This window comes from Ovis aries, chromosome 11 (assembly GCF_016772045.2).
Source record: "Ovis aries strain OAR_USU_Benz2616 breed Rambouillet chromosome 11, ARS-UI_Ramb_v3.0, whole genome shotgun sequence".
In the NCBI taxonomy this organism is placed as follows: Eukaryota; Metazoa; Chordata; class Mammalia; order Artiodactyla; family Bovidae; genus Ovis; species Ovis aries.
In genome coordinates, this window is record NC_056064.1 from 12197356 (window position 1) to 12222006 (window position 24651).

The 24651-nt window shown below is 37.1% G+C and overlaps 1 protein-coding gene across 1 annotated transcript in view; it reads left to right on the plus strand.

Annotated features, from left to right (window-relative positions):
- The window catches only part of APPBP2 (amyloid beta precursor protein binding protein 2), a 60327-nt gene extending 36307 nt beyond the window's left edge, over positions 1-24020 (plus strand). Inside the window, exons 5-13 of the mRNA XM_004012425.6 lie at positions 2315-2483; positions 6316-6405; positions 8885-8952; positions 9033-9138; positions 10007-10131; positions 13101-13186; positions 14892-15082; positions 16366-16531; positions 19042-24020. Of these exons, the coding sequence (XP_004012474.1) occupies positions 2315-2483; positions 6316-6405; positions 8885-8952; positions 9033-9138; positions 10007-10131; positions 13101-13186; positions 14892-15082; positions 16366-16531; positions 19042-19295 (1255 nt within the window). The 3' untranslated portion in view covers positions 19296-24020. The remainder of the gene's footprint in view (positions 1-2314; positions 2484-6315; positions 6406-8884; positions 8953-9032; positions 9139-10006; positions 10132-13100; positions 13187-14891; positions 15083-16365; positions 16532-19041) is intronic.
- The last annotated feature ends 631 nt before the right edge of the window (positions 24021-24651 follow it).

A 24651-nucleotide genomic window follows, 5' to 3' on the forward strand; every position in this document is an offset into this window, starting at 1 on the left:
ACTGCAACTGAGACCTGTTCCGCCAAGTAAATACTAAGATAAATAAATGGGGAAAAAAAAAGAAATTCGGTATCATGAAAGATACTTCATTCAGAATGTTTGATTAACCTTGTTGCTGTTGTTCAGTTGCTTAGTCATCACTGTCTCTTTGCGACCCCATGAACTGGAGCAGGTCAGGCCTCCCTGTCCTTCACTATCTCCCAGAGTTTGCTCAGACTCATGTCCATTGGGACATTGATGCTTTCTAACCATCTCATCCTCTGCCACCCCTTTCTCCTCTTGCTCTCAGTCTTTCCCCATATCAGGGTCTTATTTGACTCTTGGTATCAGGTGGCCAAAGTAATGGAGCTTCAGCTTTAGCATCAGTCCTAACAATGAGTATTCAGGGTTGAGTTCCTTTAGGATTGACTCGTTTGATTTCCTTACAGTCTAAAGGACTCTAAAGAGTCTTCTCCACCATCACAGTTCAAAAGCATCAGTTCTTTGGCACTCAACTTTCTTTATGGTCCAAGTCCCACATCCATACACGACTACTGGAAAAAACCGTAGCTTTGACTGTACATACAGACCTTTGTCAGCAAAGTGATGTCTCTGCTTTTTGATACACTCTCTAGGTTTATCATAGCTTTTCTTCCAAGGAGCAAGCATCTGTTAATTTTGTGGCTATAGTCACAGTGATTTTGGAGCACAAGAAAATAAAATCTATTGCTGTTTGCACTTGTCCCCATCTATTTGCCACGAAGTGATGGGACTGAATGCCATGATTTAGTTTTTTGAATGTTGAGTTTTAAAGCCAGCTGCTTTAACCCTCATCAAGAGGCTGTTTAGTTCCTCTTTATTTTCTGCCGTTAGAGTGATACACTGTGTTGTTTTATATAAGGCTTTTAGTCTTTCTAAAAGCAGTTAATTGTATGGTGAGTGTTGGAAGGATGCACATTGTGTAATGTTCCACCTTATTGAATAATCCTGATGATTTAGAATTACTCCTTTTATTTTTGGCTGCGCTGGGTCTAACCTGTGACGTGTCAGATCTTTCTTTGCAGCATACGGGATCTAGTTCCCTGACCAGGCGTCAGACCTGGGCCCCTGCATTGGGAGCACACACAGTCTTAACCACTGGACTACCAGGAAAGTCCCCCAAAGTACTCTCTTAGAATAGATTGGTGATTGCCTAGGGGGAGGGAGAGGGATGAATTGGGAGTTTGGGATTGGCAGATGCAAACTGGTATATATAGACTGGATAAACAACAGGTCTTATTGTATGGCATAGGGAATTATGTTAATACAATATAGTAAATCAACTATACTTCACTTTTTAAAAATAATAAAATTATTCTCTTTTTTCCTGACTATACAACAGAAAGCTAGAGATCAGAAGATTGTTACTGTCTTTCTTATCTTGGGTCATTGATCTGGTAGTATTTTTGGAATAGATGTAAAAGTTAGAAGTATCTGGGTTTCATTTAATACTCCTGAAGAATGCTTCCTAACCTCTCCATACTTGGTTTTCTTTTCCTTTTTTTATTATACTTGGTTTTCATTCATTTCTTTATTTTCCACTTGGTTTTCTTTTAAATGATGTTTATACCTTGTTCCCTCTCAGAGCTGAGCATTTTCATAAAATTATATTGGCATGATATATGGATGTAATGTTTTAGCCAATATCATAATAGATTCTTAAATATATGTCAAGTCCTCACAGTGTTCTGTCTCATATATGGTCTGTACAGATGTATAGCCTGTTGCTTTCTTGAGCTCAGTCTGACCTAAAGCATTTTACTACTCTTACATATCACTAGATAATCAGCCTGGTTTTGCAGATACTTGTGTGTAAAAAATTCTCTATTTTTCCATTATAGAGGATAAAGGTTATGAAAGAAAGAACTGGCAGTATCACCTTTTTCAGTAAACTTGTCTTACTAGAAAGATAATAGAATTAAGCATTTTGTGTTCATTATTTTCCAAATCTCTTATAATAAAACTGTATTACTTTGGGATTTGGAACAAAGAGAGTTAAGTAACACATGTAGTACATGATGAGTGCACAAAGGATGCAGAATCTTTAGCGAGGATACGGAATCAACGTTGGGTCAGATTAATCGTCAGTAGCTTTCTGGGGTGAACATTCGCTTCTCTCTGTGTGTCAGTCAGTCCCCGCTGGAGCCGGACAGTGGTTTTCCAGTGCTGCCTCGTTCCTTCTCTCTGGTGACCTTCACTCGTTTGGGTGCTGCATAGCCGTCTGTAAGAGATTCCCAAGTCTCCCGTACAGAAGGTAGCCAGCAGAAATAGGCTCATATTATTTGTGCAATTGCAGATTGCTTCATGTGCGAAATGGAAACTGCAAATACCATTTGGGTGAAGAAACGTTTAAGTTAGCTCAGACATATATGGATAAACTCTCAAAACATGGCCAGCAGGCAAACAAAGCTGCACTCTATGGAGAACTCTGTGCACTCCTATTTGCAAAAAGTCACTATGATGAGGTGAGTGTTTTGAAGTATATTTCATTATAACCAGTAAGTAACTGTTAAACTGAAAATAAGTCATATAATCTGATATTTGTCTTAATCTCATTTTCGCATACTGGGTTTCCGTAAAGCAATATACATTTGTAATGGAATATTTTGAATAGGCAAAAGGAGTATTCTGAGAGATGGATTTTAAACATACACGTGTAAAATTTTGCATTTGTTTTTAATTTGACTAAATGTACTTCTGCCTAAATTATTTTGACAGCATGCTCTGTTAAATGAACCTTTAGTGGGTGCTTTATTATTGGTTGTATAGCACCTCATGCGAAGAGTTGACTCATTGGAAAAGACTAATGCTGGGAGGGATTGGGGGCAGGAGGAGAAGGGGACGACAGGATGAGATGGCTGGATGGCATCACTAACTCGATGGACATGAGTCTGAGTAAACTCCTGGAACTGGTGATGGACGGGGAGGCCTGGCGTGCTGCAATTCATGGGGTTGCAGAGTCGGACACGACTGAGCAACTGAACTGAACTGAGCTCTGGGTAAACTCTCATAACTTGAAGGCATTCATTTCATTGGGAACCTAGATTTTATTTATACTTTAATTGCATTGTTTTGCTTCTATCTCTGAGTTATCAGAAAGTAGTAGCCTCCATTTTGGCTTTATAATATTAAATTAAGGCTTTGGTGCTAATGAATACATAGTTGAAAAGTGAGCTGTGTGGGCTTAACTCTTTTACAAGGTTACTTTATTTATGGAAGAATATCATAATTATTTTATTGCCCTGTCAGATAGCTGTCATTTACTTTAATATTTTAAAATTGCCCTAATGTCAATTTTTTTCCTGCAATGTAAATATATATGTATATATTCCACATTTAAAGGAAAGTTACCATTAGAAGTAAAATTAGAGATTCTATTTTTTTTTAAATTCTAATTAGAGAATAATTGTAAAGTGATGTTTACAACCCCAAAGCTAGGATCATCCTGCTTTTAATATTTAGCAAAGAAGGCATTATCAAAGAATGCTTTTGTTGAAGTGCATGGTGAGAGTTTGCAGGTTTTTTTAAGAAACTGCCAGATTGTCTCTACCAGCATACGTTCCCACCAGGAAGGAGGAGAGGTTACTCCGTACCCTTGCCAGCATTGGATGTTGTCAGTGTTACAGATTTTGGCTGTTCCAAAGAGGCATGCCTCATTGTTTACATTAACTATTTTTCAGAGCTTAATATTTCATTCTAAGATGAGTAAGTTCTGAGGATATAATTATAGCATGCTGACTGTAGTTAATACTATATGTATATTTGAAGTTTGCTAAGAATAGCTCTTAAATGTGTTCATCACACACAAAAGAGAACACTGAGGTGATGCATATGTTAATTAGATTGATTGTGATACTCATTTCACAGTGTATATATCAAATCTTGTACACCTTAAATATATACAAGTTTTATTTGTCAATTATACTTCAGTAAAGTTGGGGGGAAGCTTTATTTTTAGTCATCAAGCTTATTTGTTAAAATATAAAATCCTAATCAGCATGCCTGCATTTTCTCAGAAGGTTTATATATTTTTTTCTGGTTCTTTTTGATGCTGAATTCTTGTGTCTGCTGAATTAGTTCTGTTGATGAATTGTTTTGCTGCCCCTTTTATGCAGTAACTGTTCCAAAGTTTATCAGTCTAGATATAGAATTTGGCCCCTTTCTGTTATTTTACACACCAAAAACAACCCCATTCACAAAAGGCCTTTGTGTGGACAGCCTTTATGGAAATGAGAATGAAGTATACAGCAGTTGTATTTGCCTGCCTTAAAAGTTCTTTTGGGAATTCCTGGCGGTCTTTTGGGAATTCCCTGGTGGTTAGAACTTTGGCATTTCCACTGCAGAGGACCCAAACTCAGTCCCTGGTGGGGGAACTAAGATCCTGCAAGCCATGAGACATGGCTAAGTTCTTTAGGTGCCCCACCACGACCATCTTTTATCTCTCCACATATGTCCTCCTCATCTTGGCTGTCTCTGATTGCTCTTTCATTGTTTCTTTTCATCTCTGTTTCTCATACTCCCCTGCATCCTTCTTTCTGTTCTGTAAAGTGAATCATGTCTTGCCATTTTTTACTCCTGTACTCAGCTCTAGGCCCATCTTCTTCTATCCAGACTCACCAGTATATTCAGTGGAACAGAAATACCTTTTATTCACCAGTTTCCACTTAATTTACCAGCAGTTACTGTTTAAGTGATAGTTATTTTCTTTCTGAACATTTGAATTGGGAGGTATTATACTGGAGAAGGAAATGGCAACCCACCCCAGTATTCTTGCCTGGAAAATACCATAAACCGAGGAACCTAATGGGCTACAATCCATGGGGCTGCAAAAGAATCAGACACGACTTAGCAACTAAATGGCAACCAACAGCAACATACTATATTTTATTCATGATCTTTGGAATTCACTGCACATTCATGAGGAACATTTAAGTCTAGAGATATTTCTTGTGTAATTTTGATAGTTTATAAATTTGTCATTGATACCTACAGAAAAGTACACAAATCTTGAGGATATAGTTTGATGAATTATCACCATATTCTCCTCTTAGTCCATATAGTCTAGGAAATACCAAGATAATATCAACCTCCAAATAGCACTGACTTGGAATAATATCAGTTGATTTCTTGCTCATGTTGTTTCCTGTCTTGGTCTCTCTGTGGCTCTGCTTCACATCATATCTACACGTTGATCAAAACCCGCATGTTGTGGAGCAGCCTCTATCTAGAACATTACTAGCACTGGAGCAAAGGCAAAAGCAGTATGGGGAAGGAATTACTGGTTCTTGAAGCTTTCTCCTAGAAATGGCACATTTCACATCAACTCTGCTTATATTTTAATTAATATTTTGGCTAAAGGAAATTTTTAATGTGAAAAGGAAGTTTTATCTTTCTTCAAGGAGGGACAGTAAATATTTTAAAAGCAATATTACAGTTTACCACAGATTTTACGCTCTTACTCGGGCAAAATTAGCTTATTTAGTATCTTACAAACCAAGTTTTTTTTAACCCAAATCATTTTTTGCTTATTTTTTCCTGTTTCATTTTTGCATCAAAATTGCTTCTGAATAGTTAGCATCTTTTAGGTGGAATGAAAGAGGTGGAAGCTTGTAGAAGAAAACAAATGTTTACTTTCTAATTTTCAGGTGGTTTTCCCCACATTTTTATGATCTTTTTGTAATACTTTTTGTTTCCTTGAAGCAGTTCTTACTATCCAGAGTAATTTTGCTTCCCCACCCTCCACCCTACTAAGCACTAGGAGATGAACGACATTTTATTTTTGTTCCCTACTAGATACCTAGGTCCTAGCACATTGTGTGATACTGTCTCAAAGAGGTGTTGTGTTGGTTAACTGTATTACTGCACATAAAATGCTTAGAACAGTAGCTAGCACAAAGTGAGCACTCAACTACACAAGCGATTATAGTATAACAGTATAGCAAAGAAGGGCCACAGTAGGGGGAGGAAAGTACAGGAAACCTTGTCCAGGGCTGAAACCTGAAGGACAGCCTAGGTGGTTTAGGGGGTTGCGGGAAGGAGGGGAATGTATTGTAAGGCAGAGGAAATGGTCTGTGCCGAGGCTCTGGGACAGAGAGAACATGCTTCTGATGTCCTGAATATGTGTCACATATCCAAAGAAAACGTAACAAGCATACTTCTAAGAAAACTCGGCCTCTGAGAGGAAGTTTAAGTGCGTATTGTGTGTGTCTTCTCACTCAGGCGCCTGAGAGCTTGCGGGGAGTCGTAAGCGTCTCACTGAACACTGTCACAGGGCTTGCTCTTCTGTGAATTTTTCAGGCGTACAGATGGTGCATTGAGGCAATGAAGGAGATCACAGCAGGCTTGCCAGTCAGAGTCGTGGTGGACGTTTTAAGACAAGCTTCTAAGGTAAATATGACGTTAGAATTATTAAATGGATTATAGAGTTTAATAAGCTTCAAATTTGTGTTGGTTAACATACTGTTTGGGGGCTTTCCTAGTGGCTCTGCCTGCCAATGCGGGAGACACAGATTCAATCCCTGATCTGGGAAGATCTTTCAAAGAGAAAAATGGCAGCTCACTCCAGTATTCTTGCCAGCTCACTCCAGTATTCTTGCCTGGAGAATCCCAGGGACAGAGGAGCCTGGTGGGCTGTAGTCCATGGGGTCGCAAAGAATCAGACACAACTGAGTGACTGAACAGCAGCAACCACCACCTGCTGTTTAAAAAATTAAGTGTTGCATACTCATGGATACCAACGTCTATTTTCTACATTTTTTCCGCTCAGTTTCAGGAATCTGGCTGCTGCTTTAACCTTTACAGCAACCCGAATTCCTTATGCCCTGACGTATGGGCTTTGGTCACTTTTCTCCTAAAGGATAGCCTAGTATTAAATCTTTCAGTCACAGTATTGCAGTCTCACAGTGTGATAGCTTTCTGTTCTTGACTTGATGGGCAGTACTTACTTGATGTTTCTTTTTACTGGGTAAAAAAGCAGAATGAATTAAGTCTTTGAAATCATTTAGTAATATTTTTAAATTGCTTTAGTAAACTGAAGCTTTAAAGCATTGATATAATTTTCAGATATAGTATTTCCCAGAGCTTTTCAATTTTGAATATTCCACTTTGGCTGGTTTTACTTATGGAAATTTCATTTAGAAGAATTTTCCTAAAATGACAGAAGAGTCTAAGATTTCTGTAAAGTAAGTCATTTTAGAGCAAGTAAATAGCATAAATATTCAGGTAATCATTAGAGCTAAAAAACATTGAATATACGTTTAGTATAAAGACAGCTTGATTTATGTGCAAGATTTATAATTCTGTATTTAAATGATACTTTTTTAGAGAGTTAAAGTCTACTGACTTTCCCATGAATCAGAACATTTTAAGAAGTAATAGGAATACTTGGAATTCTGTACATTTAAAAATTATTAGATAGAAAACTTCCAAATAGTTTTAAGCCACTGGGATATAAATAAGTACTTTAGGAAATAATGGTGAACCCTCTCTCCCCACCCCACCTCCCACTATTTTATTTTTTTATTTTTAGATGTAAATAACATATTTAATTTTTTTAATAGAATTGAAAGTGGGTTTGTCCCCCAACAATCTAGATGGAAAATGCCCTTTCCCATGAAGTTTTCTAAGTATAGATAAATATACTCACCAAAAAGCATCTCTTTGAAGTACTGCTAACTTCATTAATGTCTCTGTGCCTCAGTTTCGTTCTCTTTAAAGTAGGAATTTTGGGACTTCCCTGGTGGTCCAGTGGCTAAGGCTCCTTGCTTCCAATGCAGGAGGCCTGGGTTTGATCCCTGGTCAGGGAACTCGATCCCACATGCTGCAACTAAGACCCGGTGCAGTCAAATAAATAAATAAAAATTAAAAAATAATAATAATAAAGTGGGAATTTTGAAGAGACCTTACTTGTTGATTTTTTCCTTTCGATTAAATGAAGCAGAGCATGTAAAACACCCAGGACATTGCTTAGTAGAGCTAAGTAATATATTTCATTTAGGTTTTTTTTTTTTTTTCCCTATACTGCAAAGCTAGTCATCAAGACAGTATGGTACTGGCACAAAGACAGAAATATAGATCAGTGGAACAAAATAGAAAGCCCAGCAATAAATCCACACACCTATGGACACCTTATCTTTGACAAAGGAGGCAAGAATATGCAGTGGAGAAAGGACAATCTCTTTAACAAGTGGTGCTGGGAAAACTGGTTAACCACTTGTAAAAGAATGAAACTAGAACACTTTCTAATACCATACACAAAAATAAACTCAACGTGGATTAAAGATCTAAATGTAAGATCAGAAAGTATAGAGCTCCTAGAGGAAAACAGGCAAAACACTCTCTGATGTAAATCATAGCAGGATCCTCTATGACCCACCTCCCAGAGTAATGGAAATAAAACCAAAAATAAACAAATGGGACCTAATTAAACTTAAAAGCTTTTGCACAACAAAGGAAACTATAAGCAAGGTGAAAAGGCAGCCTTCAGAATGGGAGAAAATAATAACAAATGAAGCAACAGACAAAGAATTAATCTCAAAAATATATAAGCCCCCCCCCCCCCACTATTTTAATAACATGCAAGAATGGGAATATATGAGCTTTTTAAGATAACTTTGTTATAACAGTTTAGTTCTGGGCATGACTGAAAATTTTAAGTTTTATAATTACCCAGGATATGTACACATCTGTTTATAATGGAATTTTCACATACTTGGAAGGAAAGAAATTACGAATAGATCCATTCTATTTATGTTTGAAGATTTTTTTTCTTTTCAACCATTGTAGTTTGAATATATAAATCGTATTTATTTTAACACATTCATTAACTGTTTGTGAGTTATTTAACAATTTTTCATTTCATCTTTAGGCTTGTGTTGTAAAACGTGAATTTAAGAAAGCAGAGCAGTTAATTAAACATGCTGTGTATTTGGCACGGTACGTGATTGTTATTAAAAATACCATTTAAAATTGTCTCTCTCTATTTTATATCCTAATGGTTTTGTATCTTTTTATAGGGATCATTTTGGATCCAAACACCCAAAATATTCTGATACACTGCTAGATTATGGGTTCTACTTACTCAATGTAGATAATATCTGTCAGTCTGTTGCAATTTATCAGGTATGTTAATAGTTACACTTTTTCTTTCAACCTAAATTGACTTGCTGACCTATAATTCGTTTATGGTGTATAAACTACTCTAAAAATAACTTTTTCGGAGCCCTTTCTCATATATGGCACACCATTATTTTACTAAATACTAACAGAAGTAAAACTTGAGTTCTTTAGGAATTAAAGAAGTAAAACTTCTTAAGAATTACTGTTTTAGGAATTAAAGAGACTCATCTAGGGAAAAAGTTTGGAGTTGTGGGTCAGTATTTAGGAGTAGTTTTCAATTTTTTCTTTTACCCAGATGATGTCTTTGTTGTTACTTCAGCACAAATCATTATAGCTGCCTTTGTAGTAGCAAGAAGGGTAGATAACAGTTATTTTAGACCTTAGTCAGTCTTAGGTACATGATTTGTTATGCCATCACTCTGGACAAGGTATCCCTGATTTCATAGTTTATTTCTGAAGAGGATATAGAGAAAAAACACTAATGTAATTCCTAAGACATGTGAATGACTTTTTTTAGTAAGCCATTGCCTTTTAGTTCAGACTTACTCTTCAGAAAATCAAGCCGTGAGTGACTTTTATGTTCTGTTGTGATCTAAATTTGGAGAAGGAAATGGCAACCCACTCCAATATTCTTTCCTGGAGAATCCCATGGGCAGAGGAGCCTAGCAGGCCACGGTCCATGGGGTCGCAGAGTCGGACACGACTGAAGCCACTAAGCATACACGTGATCTAACTACAGCAGAGCTTTTTTCCAAAACTGATGGGGTTGAGTATATAAAATATATATTTAAGTCACTAGACTGCTTAATTTAACTAGGTAGTGTTTTCTAAGGATTCACAGTACTATCAGTTATTTTCTTGACTCTTTCAGGCCGCCCTTGACATTCGGCAGTCAGTGTTTGGTGGCAAAAATATTCACGTAGCAACAGCTCATGAAGACTTGGCTTATTCTTCTTATGTTCACCAGTATAGCTCTGGGAAATTTGACAATGCACTGTAAGTTCTACTTTCCTTTTCATGAGGAACTAAATGCTATTGCTAGTTTGTTTTGTTTAGCTTTTTCCCTAACACAGTACTATTTAACGTATAAATTAATGGATTAAGGTTGTTCTCCTGGAACATTAACAAGATCCCTAAAATGTTCTTGAAGTCATTTAAAATCATCCCAATTTATAAGCCATTCATTTAGATCTTATGTGGTTTGACACTGAGACTTTTATATCATCATCATATAAAATGTCTTTTTTTTTTTAAGTATCTCCTTCCGTAATCTTTCCTTGACTAATACAGTAGTGTACAGACTTGATCATAACATGCAGATATACTGGATAATATTGACAGTCATCTTTTTTAATGCATAACTGAGCCTGTAAGAGAGAGGGAGGAAATCCCCAAGGGCCAATAATGCACTAAAACCCAAAAAGGGTAGGCATGAACTATGGTGTAACTATTCTGGGGTGAGAAGGCTTAGAAGGCCTTAGAAGTTTCTGTAACCTTGGTTGAATATCAGTCCTGGTTTTAAGAGATAAGGCATTTAGCCCACAGGAGGCTGTGACTTAAAGCCAAGATCAAAGCTACACCCTCAGGGGAAGAGTAGACCAGGGGAGAAACTGCCCACTGGCAAGAGAGGTGACATGGAAGTTTGTCCATCTTAGGCTGGGCTCTCAGTTGAACAAAACGAGCCTCATGGGGGAATTTATAGGCTATAGACTTCTCCCTTGTATTTGGGCATCATGCATACAGGAAACCTCAAACTGAGGAAAACATTAAGAAGTACTTTGAGACTGCTGATTTCTTTTAGGATGCTTTTAAGGAGAAAATACAAAGCTCTTGGTAATAATTAACCTTCAGTCCAAGCCATACAGACTTCGCATAGACCTAACTCTACCTAAGATGAACTCACCATAAAAAATGGTTTTAAATAAGGGAACGTTTTCTCTGTGAGTCAGAAGACATGATGAATAAGATTAGAACACTAAAAATATCAGTTAACAGAATGTTTTGGTTGATGCTATGAAGTAAGGATTCTTAGATGACTAAGGGTATAAATGGGTTGGCAAACTATGGTCTGAAGGCAAAATAAAGGTTTATTGGAACCTGTCAGTGCTCATGCACTCATGTTTTGTCTGTAGTTGCTTTTATGCTACAACAGCAGAATTGAATAGTTGGGACAGAGTGTGTACCACATAATCTTGAGATGTTTACTGTGTGGCCCTATAGAGGGAAACTTAAGGGAAGAAGGCAGATATAAAAATAAACTGAGGGAACTGTATGTATATCTGAGTCACTTTGCAGTATCCCTAAAGCTTACACAACACTGTAAATCAAGTATACTTCAATACGACAAATAAATGGGACTTCCCGGTGGTTCAGTGGTTAAGACTCTACACTTGCACCACAGGGAGCATGAGTTATTTCTGGTTGGGGAACTGATATCCTACCTGCCGCACGGAGCAGCCAAAAATAAACAGTAACATAAAATGATTGAGACATGCTGCAGCTTGAACGAATCTTTAAAACAACGTGCTAAGTGAAAGAAGACCACACCACATTTATATAATTTCATTTGTATGAAATGTCTAGACTAGGCAAACCTGTAGAAACAGAAAGTAAATTGGTGGTTCCCTAGAGTTGGGGGAGTTGGAGGAAAATGAAGTGACTGCTAATGGGCACAAGGTTTCTTTTGGGGGGGATGAAAATATTCTGAAATTAATAGTGATAGGTGCATAACTCTGAAATATGTCCCAAACCTCCTATTGTACACTTTAAATTGTGGTGGTATGAATTATGTTAATAAACACTTATTATGAAAACAAATTATAATAGCTAGAATTGGAAAATAGTCATTGACATTAAAACTCAGTAGGCAAATTAAACAGCAGACTAGATACAACCAAAGAGACAGCAATTTGGAAGATAGATCTGAGAAAATTGATGATCACTTCAGTTCAGTTCAGTGGCTCAGTTGTGTCTGACTCTTTGCGACCCCATGAACTGCAGCATGCCAGGCGTCCCTGTCCATCACCAACTCCTGGAGTTTACTCAAACTCCTGTCCATTGAGTTGGTGATGTCATCCAATCATCTTATCCTCTGTTGTCCCCTTCTCCTCCAGTCTTCAATCTTTCCCAGCATCAGGGTCTTTTCCAATGAGTCAGTTCTCCACATCAGGTGACCGAAGTATTGGAGTTTCAGCTTCAGCATCAGGCCTTCCAATGAATATTCAGGACTGATGTCCTTGAGGATTGACTGGTTTGATCTCCACTCAGTCCAAGAAGGATGGGAATAGGTGTGGAGTTGTTTGAAAAGGAACTGGCAGATAAAATAGACAACTTGCCTTCTGTTTGACAGGATGAGCCATGAAACAATAATCAAACATGTCAGATGAGAATACATGCTGTGAAGAAGAATAAAATAAGCTGAGTTTAGAGAGTGATGGTAGATTTTCTTTAGGGTCTTGTCTATAGGCTGGTCTGGAAAGACGTCAGTGAGGGTAAACCATATGGATATTCAGGGAACAACCATTCCAGAGAGACAGTAAAACAAATGCAAGAATTCTGGACTAGAACTGCTTTACATGTTCAGAAAACTGCAGTTCCTGTGTGGCTAGAAGGGAAAGAGGGAATTATTTCTGAGACTGGTAGGAGATGTGGTCAGAGAGGTAGCCCAGTGAAAGATCATGTTGTATTAAGCCTTGTAGGCTGTGATAGTTGGTTTATGAGGGAGATAGATGGGAATCCACTGGATGTTTAAAAGTTCATTTAATTATCCTTCAAATAGAAATAAATTAAGGGGGGGCGGGTGGGGAACTCAGTATACAAAAGATTGGAACGTTAAAGCAAGAAACTAGTTCTTTACCACAGCTAGTTTTAGAAATTCTACCAGTATTAATGTTATAAATTATGGGGTTTTTTAATGCCTAAATTATTTGTAACATAAATGCCAGAATTTATCTTCTGTATTGCAGGTTTCATGCAGAAAGAGCTATTGGTATCATTACCCACATCCTACCTGAAGATCATCTTCTTTTGGCTTCTTCAAAGAGGGTGAAAGGTACCCTTTGTAATCTAGTCTCCTATAGATAGATAGATAGATAGATGTATTTTAAGGTTTCTTTAGCTGTCAATTATAATAGATGTCTACTCTCTGACATTTTAAAATTGATGGTATATGGTATAAAATAGGAATGTTTGTTTATTTCCTCAGAATTAGACTGTATATTGCTAAAACAGCCAGTCACTGATTTAACATATTTGCCCACATCTCTTAAGAATTTCCAGTGGTTCATAATGAAAAGTCGTTTGCTCCTCTCATACAGCATTGTTAATAGGCTAGAATACCGTTCTCTCTTCCTTCCTTGCACTTGCCTCTTCCTCCTTTTTCTCTTCCTTTCATTCATCCCTTCCTTCCTTTTGAGGGGAGGATTGAGGAATCACAGTGACACTGCAGGTGTGTTTTCACGCACCTTCACCTTTATTGTGCAAGGTTCTGAAACTCCGTTCCGTATCAGGCTACCTTCAGTGCTGTAAGGCTCTTACCACATACCACTTTCTTCTTTACTTTTCAACTCTTCTGCAGTCACTACCACGGGCCTTTCATTTTGCTGACGATTGGGTCACCTATGTGGCAATTCCTTGCATGATGAGTAACTTTTACCTTGATTCTGGAACTAGGCTTTACCTCTCCTCTAAGTTTGCATTTTTGAAGTCATGCAAGTAATACATGATTAATGTCAAGAATTAAAAGAAAAAATTAAGTTACTTGAAATCTCATCAATCCAGAATTAACATGTGGGCGAATATTTTTTTTAGACTTTTCTTTCTTCGAAGACTGAAATGAGTGAATAATTTTTTTTAGTTCTGTAACCTGCTTTGTTCACGCGATGTAGCACAAACATTTTCTCGTTTCAATACATGCAGGTATATGTCTTTTTCCTGATTTTTTCTGATGTTTTTCCTAATTTTTTCATGTTTTTAATTGCATGTCTCTTATTGGACCTCTAAATTTTTTTTAACCTTTTGTTCTTTAAAAATGCTGCTGCTGCTAAGTCGCTTCAGTCGTGTCTGACTCTGTGTGACCCCATAGACGGCAGCCCACCAGGCTGTGAGCTAAATCTCTTACTTTTGTGCACATGAACAGTTTTCCTAGCAATAAAATTGCCTGGTTAAAGAATATGTATTTATAAAACTTTAAATGGAGTTTGAGGGTCTCGAATAGGACTTTGAAGTTAAATTATCTTCTTATCTGATTTGACTGGTCAAGTGAGTTAGGAGGAAACCAGTTCTTTTACTTCTATTTGGTTAAAGGTTATATAGTTTGCAAATGTGGTTTCAGAGTTTTCAAGAGTGGTTAGGTAGTCCTTGACACAGTTTCATAATTTTAAAAAACTTGCCTTTTCACTTTTGTCTGTCTTGTGTTTGTTTAAAAAACAATTTCACGTCAGCAAAGCAAACTGATCTGGTAAAATAGAGGGTAATTCTGCAAAATAATTAGTTGTATACTGTTGTTTTTCTTACATTTGAAATCCATTATACTATGCAAAATAGAAGACCCCAAAAGTGTTTTTTTTCCTTTCATTAAAATGGAGTACGCTCATCTTTACCAGTTCTTTGGTATGTTATATGGTTTATGGTTCTAAACCATAAACATATATAAGTATATACAAATAACATTTATAAATTTTAATTCTAAAGTTTCTGTTCTGGTGAGCTTTGATACATGGTTTGAAAGTGCACTGATTTATTGCCTTCTTATTCAGCACTTATTTTAGAGGAGATTGCTATTGACTGTCATAATAAAGAAACTGAGCAGAGGCTGCTTCAAGAAGCTCATGATTTGCACCTGTCTTCACTCCAACTAGCGAAAAAAGCTTTTGGAGAATTTAATGTGCAGACTGCAAAACACTATGGAAACCTTGGAAGACTTTATCAGTCAATGAGAAAATTTAAGGTAGCACATTTTACTGTATTTTTCTAAGTAATCTTAGGTAATAAAGTACAGTGTGAATAACAAATCTTAAGTAATGCTTCTTCAGTAATCTTAAATTATAAAGTATACATTTATTATACTTCCACATTATTTCACATAAGAATTGAGAAAATAGCTAGTATAAAACAGTCAAAATATAAATAAAATTCAAAAATAGAAAAATATATATACCAGACTTAAAACATAGCTCTTAGCTAATAGTTTAAATCGAACACTTAGCAGAATGCCTGACACATAGTTAGGTGTGCAAGGAAATGTAAGATAATGCAAGTATTATATAATTGTAGTGGTAAAAGTATACTGAATTTAGTTTCCTTTTAGAATTTTGGGTTATAAATTCGTATTACTGTTCATTCAGTTCAGTTCAGTCTCTCAGTCGTGTCCGACTCTTTGCGACCGCATGAATGGCAGCACACCAGACCTCCCTGTCCATCACCAACTCCCGGAGTTCACTCAGACTCATGTCCATCGAGTCGGTGATGCCATCCAGCCATCTCATCCTCTGTTGTCCCTTACTCCTCCTGCCCCCAATCCCTCCCAGCATCAGAGTCAACTCTTCGCATGAGGTGGCCAAAGTACTGGAGTTTCAGCTTTAGCATCAGTCCTTCCAATGAACACCCAGGACTGATCTCCTTTAGAATGGACTAGTTGGATCTCCTTGCAGTCCAAGGGACTCTCAAGAGTCTTCTCCAACACCACAGTTCAAAAGCATCAATTCTTATACGGTCACAATAAGAAAGGAGTGAGAGTTGCTATCTAAGACATTCATTTTTATCTGAAAATCAGTTTACACATTCCTCAGTTAACCTGTTTAGTTTATTGAGATAAAAATTGTCAAAACTCAAAAAAATGAAATAATAAAGTATACTTCCATGTAAAATAATATGGAGTTTCTTAACACAGTTCAGTTAAATTTTGGGGTGTGTTAAATTGAAAGAAGTTTTCATTTTAGAATAGTTTGATGTTAATTTTTTCTAACAGCTTTTTATTACATGGACATGTTTTCTCTTGTCATTTTGGTGTATTTCAGTGTTTCGTCAGCTTATGTGCGTAGATAGCTTCCCCAAGCCAGTGATGCTTCCTATAGGCAACTTCTGGAACAGTGTAGTGTCTTCTCTGATCAGATTACCTTATGCCATCATAAGCTGTTTTTGGCATTTAGAAGAATGTTACTAATTGGACAAGAGTTGTTGACATAGTAAAAAGTATAACCTAATGGTTAATACAGCTTGATTATTTTTCAGGAAGCTGAAGAAATGCACATCAAAGCAATTCAGATTAAAGAACAACTTCTTGGTCAAGAAGATTATGAAGTAGCCCTTTCAGTGGGACATCTGGCTTCTTTATATAATTATGACATGAATCAGTATGAAAATGCTGAGAAACTTTATTTGAGATCTATAGCAATTGGTATGTTTAAAATTGTTTTAATTGATAAGAGATCAACATGTCTTATATGTTGTATAGGGAAGTGTTAATAATAAATGAGTTTAGAGCTGCTCAGGATCTCCAAGAGCCACTCAGAAGTCTTCTAAAACATTTTGCTAAAGATTATTTATTGATAATTGAAGCCAGTAATAAGAAATATGACAGTAGTGTGTCAAGTAAAGGCAAAAATAGTTATTTTAAAAATTTGTATAAACAATACCTCTAGCCCATCCTCACCCTTCTCCTGATTTTAAAGTAGACCAAGTTCAGCTGTTTTAGAACTTGATATAAATGAAATACAATGTATGTTTTTATATGCTTTGTTTCTTTGGTGAACATCAATTGTGAAATATATCAGTGTTGTTCATATCCCTGTTGCTTGTTTATTTCCAGTGCCTTGTAATATTGTATTGAATTAGTATATCATTATTTATCCATTCTACTGTTGATATTCAGAACATTTGAATTGTTTTCAGTTCAGTCTTATCACAAAATAAGGTCCTGTGGTCATCATCTAATGTTGTGCCTGTTAAAACTCTTCTCATGTTTTTATTAAATTTGTCTGTCACTGTTTTCTTGGTTTATGGAAGTTCTTGATATACTTTAGATGTAACAAGCCCTTTGTTAGTTAAATGTGTTGCGGATAACTGTCCCTCTACTGCTTGTTTCTTAATGGTGCCTTTCAAAGAACAAATGTTCTTAAAGTTTAATGTAGTCAAATATTGCTCTTTCATTTTATGGTTGACACTTTTTAAATTGTGTTTTGGAAATCTTTTTCTACCCCAAAGTCAGAAGATACTCTTTTGGAAGATGATCTTCTGGAAATTTGTGAGATAGCGATCACATTTCTTCCCCTCTTCCTTTTTCCCTTCTGTATGGATATACAGTTGACCAGGACCATTGTTTCAGAACACTGTCTTTCCCCTCTGCTGGGCTACCTTTGCCTCAAATCATATATCCATGTATGTGAAGACTCCTCGTTATCCATAACAGATTATCTTGCTTAACCCTACAGTACACATAAAGTAGTTTTAGAGTTGTTAGCCCATAGCACTATGAAAACCAAAGTTACTGCTTAGAGCCTAATACTCATTTACATTTTACCTTGTCCTTAACCTGAAGGTATATAATCAGAATACCTTGTCCAAAATTTGCTTAGGTTGCTTATCTCCCTGCCACCTGCTGTCAGTGAGTTACTCATTTATGAGAGGACTAGGTTTATTTGCTTATGTTTGTATAAAATTCCCCTGTTTTTATTTAGTCTGCTAAATTATTTTATTGTGAAATATTAATACTCTGAAAAGTCAGAACTGTAGAGTTCCCTTGCAGTCCAGTGGTTAAAACTCCTCACTCACTGCTGAGGGCCTGGGTTCGATCCCTAGTCAGGGAACTAAGATCCCCAAGCCACATGGCATAACCAAAAAAAAAAAAATAGTCAACTATATAGAAAGGTCTTCTCACAGATGTGTGACTGCCCTTAATTTCTCCTTGCCACTCATTCCTACGAGTAACCGGCCTTGTTAGTTTCCCATTTATTTTCCTGTGTGTTTTGGTTTTGCTTTCTATTTTTGACTGTGCTCAGTCTTGCTGTGTGCGGGCTTCGCGGTGCTGAGCATGGGCTCTCGGCATGCAGGCTTTGGTGGTTGTGTCTCTCAGCTCTAGAGCTTGGACTGTGGAGCGGTTGTGGCTCACTGGCTTAGTTGCCCCAAGGCATGTGGGATCCTCCCACACCAGAGAGCAAACCTGTGTTCCCTGCATTGGCAGGTGGATTCTTAACCACTGGACCACCAGTGTTGTTCTTCTGTATATTTTTTGGCATAAGTGTTCAGAGACATAAATATTTTACTTTACATAAAAGGTGGCATACTCCAGATACTTTGCTTTTTTAAAACCAGTATGCCCTGTAAATGAGCTGTGAGCTCTTTATGAACTCCCTTCACACTATGAAATTTTATAATTTTATTCTAGAGAGACCAACGACCTTAGACAAGAGAAATTTTTTTTGTTTAAGTCTTAGAAGTAGGCTGTGGGTAAGACTGTGTCAGTAAACCCCGATAAAAGAATTGAATCTGTTTCAACTAGAGGGTGGAATGATTGGGAGTTTGGGACTGACATAAACATACTGCTGAGTATAAAACAGATAACTAGTGAGAACCCACTGTATACCACAGGGAACTCTACTCGATGTTCTGTGGTTACCTAAATGGGAAGGAAATCTAAAAAACTGTGGAGATACATATACACACACACACACATATATATATGTATGTATGTATGTATGTATGTATGACTGATTCACTTTGCTGTATAGCACGAAACTAACACAATATTGTAAAGCAACTGTATTCCGATAAAAAATTGTTTAAATTGAATCTATTCCTTTTAAAAGGAATAAAACAAAGACACCCTATTTTAAAGAACTAAGCTTGTGTTGTAGAAATTATTTGTTATTTCATTATTTGAGCTTCCTTTCTTTTTCTGTTTATTTTCAGGGAAGAAACTTTTTGGTGAAGGCTACAGTGGACTGGAATATGATTACCGAGGTCTCATTAAACTTTACAACTCCATTGGAAATTATGAGAAAGTGTTTGAGTATCACAATGTTCTGTCTAACTGGAACCGGTTACGAGATCGGCAGTATTCCGTGACCGATGCCCTTGAGGACGTCAACACCAGCCCCCAGTCCACTGAAGAGGTGGTGCAGTCCTTCCTGATCGCGCAGAATGTTGAGGGACCGAGCTGCTGAGGGAAGACCTCAGTTCACTAACTTACCTTTTCCCAGATTCCAGGGAATTCATACTGTGAAATCAAAACCGTGTTTTTTGGGGGGCTGGAATTTGCATTGAAACACTGGTCCAGTCCTTTGACCCTATTTGGGTGATCCCTTTCTTGCAGAGTGTCCGTAGGAATAAGCATATATTCAGTTATATTCAGCATGTACCGCATGTATAAGTAGTCTGGCCCATATTTTCAACCTCGTAGAACAAACAAGAGGAATTTTTTTGTTTTCTTTTTTTAAAAAAAAGTAATTCATTTTGCAGAAAGCCTGAAAGAAAAAAAGAACCCCTAAATAAAACTATTTAAGAGTTTAAAAGAGTTGCATTCTTATTATGTAAGGATGATTTTAACAACTTTTTAACATATAATTCTTCCTTGAGGAGGTATTCAATACTGTACTGTAAAGAAATTTTATGGGGAAAACCTTTATACACAGTCTAGAAAAGCTAACACAAGTGCTAATAGCAGAGGGACACCCTGACTTAGGTCTGGTTACCTTACCTGGAGAGATGGATACAGCCACTCCAGGGCTGTGATAAGGGGGAAGGACTGGCAGATTCATCTGAACTGGACCAGTGTTGACCTGTAAGTAATAGAAACGCTGATAAACCAGCAGTTTTAACTCTTTGGTTGTTTTGGTTTTGTTGTGTTTTTTGGGGGTACAAAAAGGCAAGATGCTCTGATAGCTTTTGCTAACAGGACCAGGAGGATCTGAAAAGGACCAGCCTAATGTAGAGAGGGGTTATTTGGACCAGAGGTTTTAGATGATTATTTTAGCCCCTGCCTTTACTTTTATTGTAGAATGATTTCATTTAGATGTATTATGAAAACTGATAATACAGAAATTGTATTCATGTAATAGACACCAAATTAGGAAAATCTGGCAATTTCAGTGGCATATCTTTAGTCAAGGCACACAGATGGCAGTGCCCTAAGCAAGTCTATAAATATCTGCTGCAGCCATCCTTCTCATTTTAAGTGCTACCCTAATAACGCAGTTTGCAAGTATATTGGCTGAGTCATGAAATAGCTCATGTCCAGATGGGAATTTTAGGTTAATGTTTGGTTTATGGGGGTTAATGGTAAAACAAATGCCGCCAAATAAGCAATTCTTAGAAATCCTTCATGTTTATGATAAAAATATTGCAAGCAATAGATCATTTTATATGAAATTCAAGAGTCAAATGTAAAGATTTCCCCTAATAATATATCTATTTCACTAACTCGTCTTTCTGTTTATTGGGTTTTGATTTTTCATTTAAGCCAGTCAAGTTATTTAATGTTGAGGTAATATTCAAATTTGAGAAGTTGTAACATGTAGCAATTCAAGAAACAAAAAAGGTCTGTTGCCTTTACCTCAGTTCTTATTATAGTGGCCTGTTTGGTGCCTCTATAGTTAAGAATCAGGGTTTTCCCCCCTATTTTCAGGGGTTCATGACTTGGCTGTTAAGAGTTGTTGCTCCTGGCTAATGCTTGGAGTGGTCTGTGGGTGAGTGGGTGTGTGCTGAATTTAGGTTTTCTTTTAACAGGCGTGTTGGGATGGGAGGGGGAAATCTAAGCTGTCCACCACATGGTGCAGAAAAAGTTACTGGAAATTTCGGATCAGTTCGATTTTAAACACTTTTCTGGCCTTCCCGAATATAAGCTTGTTTAAAGCTGTTATTTGCCATCTTGTTAGTTATGATCCCACTGTTTCTAAGTCCCCAGGAGGGGATTTCCTAGGGGAGGTAGAAGAAATGAAACAAGCCCAGTTTTCTTTAAGATGATAGCTGTGTGGTTTTGAACCCTGGATTTAATCCTCGTACTGAATTATTTTGAATTGAAAAGAGCACATTGGCACACCTGCACCTCCCCCTCCCAGTTAATTGCAATCTAATGCCAAGAGGCACCTCTTTATTAATTACCAAATAGTCTGTGTGACCAAGGACTAACATTTTTAAGTTACTCAGCTCTATCCTCATGGGCCTATATATTTAATACCTCCAAAGATTTTAAGGATAGGCTTTGTATACTTTTGTTGGTTATTTAGAGTCCTGTGGTATGTTTGTGGTATAGGAATGTCATGGTAAATTGTTTTTCAATAAATATTTTGAAACTTAAGTTTTCATATGAAGTTTTTTTTTTTTTTTTAATCTGTATTTTTCGTTTTGTGCATATTACAGCATTTCCTAGAATAAAATCCAGCAAATGACTTAAGGCCTCATCTTCTCTAATTCAGTTTGAACTCAGATCACACTCAGTGATAAAGCAACATGATATTTAGAAGCCTAGGATCACAGGGTGATGTTAAATGACAGCCAGTTTTTCTTAAAAAAAAAAAAAAATCATTGTTGATAGTTTGCTGTATTGCCACTGCTTTAATGTAGTTTCTGTAAATCCATATACTTAATGCAGACACTCTAGATTGAGAAAAGAGATTGCTAGTTTCTGATAGTGATATAACTTAATATGCTGTTATTTCTGGTTCTAATGAAGAATAATACCCTAATAATTTTAAGTGTGGGTTTTATCCTTTTAGTTGGAATGTTGAGGATAAGTTAGGGAGGTGAATATCATCGTGATTCATGGGGGTAGGGGAAAAAAGTCTCAGAGTAAAACTTACTTCACAATAACCAATTGCTTGAACAAATTTTTCGTGTATGATGCGATTGTGTATAAGAAAGCATAGACCAACTTAAAAGATTTTTCTGGCAGTTCAACGAAGTAATATTAAGTAAGAGGCCTTTGGTCTCATCCTTTACTGACTTTGTTCTCTCTTGTACTCGGGTTTTTTCCCCTGAAGTTTGGTGCTACTCAACTGGGTGCATCAGGGAGCCCTGTAACACTCCTGTACCAGGCACCTGGTCAGTCACTCCTTTGTTCAGTTTCAGAGAGCCAGTTTAAGGTTTTTTAGACCATAATTTTTATGGGTCGCCAAAGCTGACTTTGTCCAAAGCATTAGGACCCTTATCATTATCAAAGCTCTGTCTCTGTTAAGCTTAAGCAGCTGGCTATTGCTTTGGAATAGCCTCCATGCAGGTGTGCTTTGTTTTGTGAAAATGAAAGATTGGACAAAGACCTTCGTAACACTCTTAGGCTGTTAGAAAAGAGTTCATAATTTTGAGAAAACTAGATCAGGCAGCTGCAGTCTTATAAATAGCGTGCCATTTGGCTGCTCCTGACAGTGCAGACAGAATGCTGAACAGTAAACTCATGCCTAGAACATGATTGAAACTTGGCCCATACTTTACAGATGGAAAGAATGGTTTGCTAAGTAGGAGGAGGGACAGCAGGCTTTCCCCGCTATCCAAAAGCAGAGTGTTCCCATGAAACCTCTTTAAGCCAAAACAGGTGAACAGCAAAGTGGCAGTTAGCTTAGGGCACATCTTGCAAATAGATGCACAAAATAAATTGCGATAAAGCACAGAAGCTCACATGGGGAAAGCTGTGGCGGCTTGAAGCTGAGGTGCCGAACATAGTTCCAGGAGAGGAGCGTGGCTGTGCCCTCCTGCTGCTCGCTGCTGCCGCCGCCTCAACAGCCGTGTGCAGACAAACGCAGAACACCATTTTTGCTGTTCACCTTTTTTTGTGAAAGTGATGCTCCTTTTTGGATCTGTTTTCTGTTAGTAAAAACAGGTGCTAATGCAGGTCTTTGATAAAAGCAAAGTAGGATAAAGTGAACTCTCAGAAAGAGGAGGATGCCTGTATTAAACTGTCACTCTAATCTTTTTTTTCCCCTGAATCTGTAGCCTGGCTACTTCCAAACTGTTCTTTTTCTGGATGGCAAAGTTACTACTGGAAAAATATTTATAAGTAAAAGCGTCTCTAAGATTTTTATTTTTGCTCTAAGAATTAGCATATATATTTCACCTCTTGGAGGACCTCAGTTCTTGCTAGAAAATTCCTTTTTTTTTTTTTTTAATCTGACATTTTAATTCATCTCCAGCTTGAACATTAGTTGTCCGCAGATCTCAGGAATGTTGTAGGCAGAAAACTGGTTTTACCCTGTTGGTGACCTGAAGGAGTGTGCTTGAGGATTTGTTAAAATAATGCTGTTCTTTAATTGCAATCCTAGGCATCTGTAGCATGAGTGGCCTTAGTGAGTTTGTTGAAGTGCACATTTGTTTTTCAAAAGTAAAATTCAAGATTAAAAATATATGCTCTATATAGTATCTAGAACACTTGGTTTGTGGTGCACAAGTGTTGGATCACTAAGTAACTTTGCAGGTTCCATTCGTGTAACGTTACTCATTTCGGTAGATTCCTTTTATGGGAAGATCTGTTGCCATGGTAACTAAAACCTTTTCACTTTAGTTCTACTTTTATGATGTGAATGAATGCTATGTTTTATTAAATATTACCAGGTCAGTACTATTTTTATACTTTATTAAGCAACTGGGGATTTTAGTTTAATAGACTCAAAAAGCTCTTACTGAAACAAAAGCAAATCAATTCTTTACATGAAAATCCCCACTAATAGTGCCACAGTAATTTCTATAGAAATATCTAAGGTCATTGATGGATTTTTTTAAAGACAGTTCTTCATTGTGTCAGAATGACCTTTCATATCACCCTTACCACAAACTTGTAGTGCCCACCATTATTTGTAACCATTAATACCATACTAAGTATGTTTGTAACCAGCATTGTGATATATTCTGTACTTGTATTGCTAAAAATGAATTATTGACTTAATAAATATAGTGTTCCTGCATTCATGGTGTATCTGTTTCCAGTTTAGTTGTGCTTACTTTTGGTTGGGACTTGGGACTATTCAAACATCACAGGCTTTTTTATTAGCGAACAACACGAGAGAAACTGTCAGAACTAGAACAGCGGTGCGTTGCTTCTAGTGAGACGTGTGGCAGACGAGACGCTTGACCTGAAGATGGTGCTTACGAAAGTGCTTATGAAACACAAGCACTGCATGAATGCAGAGGGCTTTGGGGACTTTACAAGAGTAATCATACCCTTCTTTTCCCTAGGCGCACACAAAGGCTGAGAAAGGGTGATGAGACAAAGTTCTGCTGGGTGTCTGTCAGTGGCGAAAACCCTGGGTGTGGGTTATGGTTCTGTCCCTGCCTCTTAACGGTAGGAATTTGAGATGTGTCATAAACCTCTTTGTGTTTCATTTCCTCGTATGAAAGGTGGGGTCAGGTTAAGTCTTTTCAAAAATCCACCATGAAACAGCATGAATCTAAAGCACTGAAAATAATTACAGGAAATGAAACCAGGTTGTGAAGAAAACTGATGAATGTTAGGCAAAGTCCCACCTTCATTTGGAATAGTCAGCATTGACTTCATCACCTGCCACCTTTGGTGATATATATATATATATCAAAATT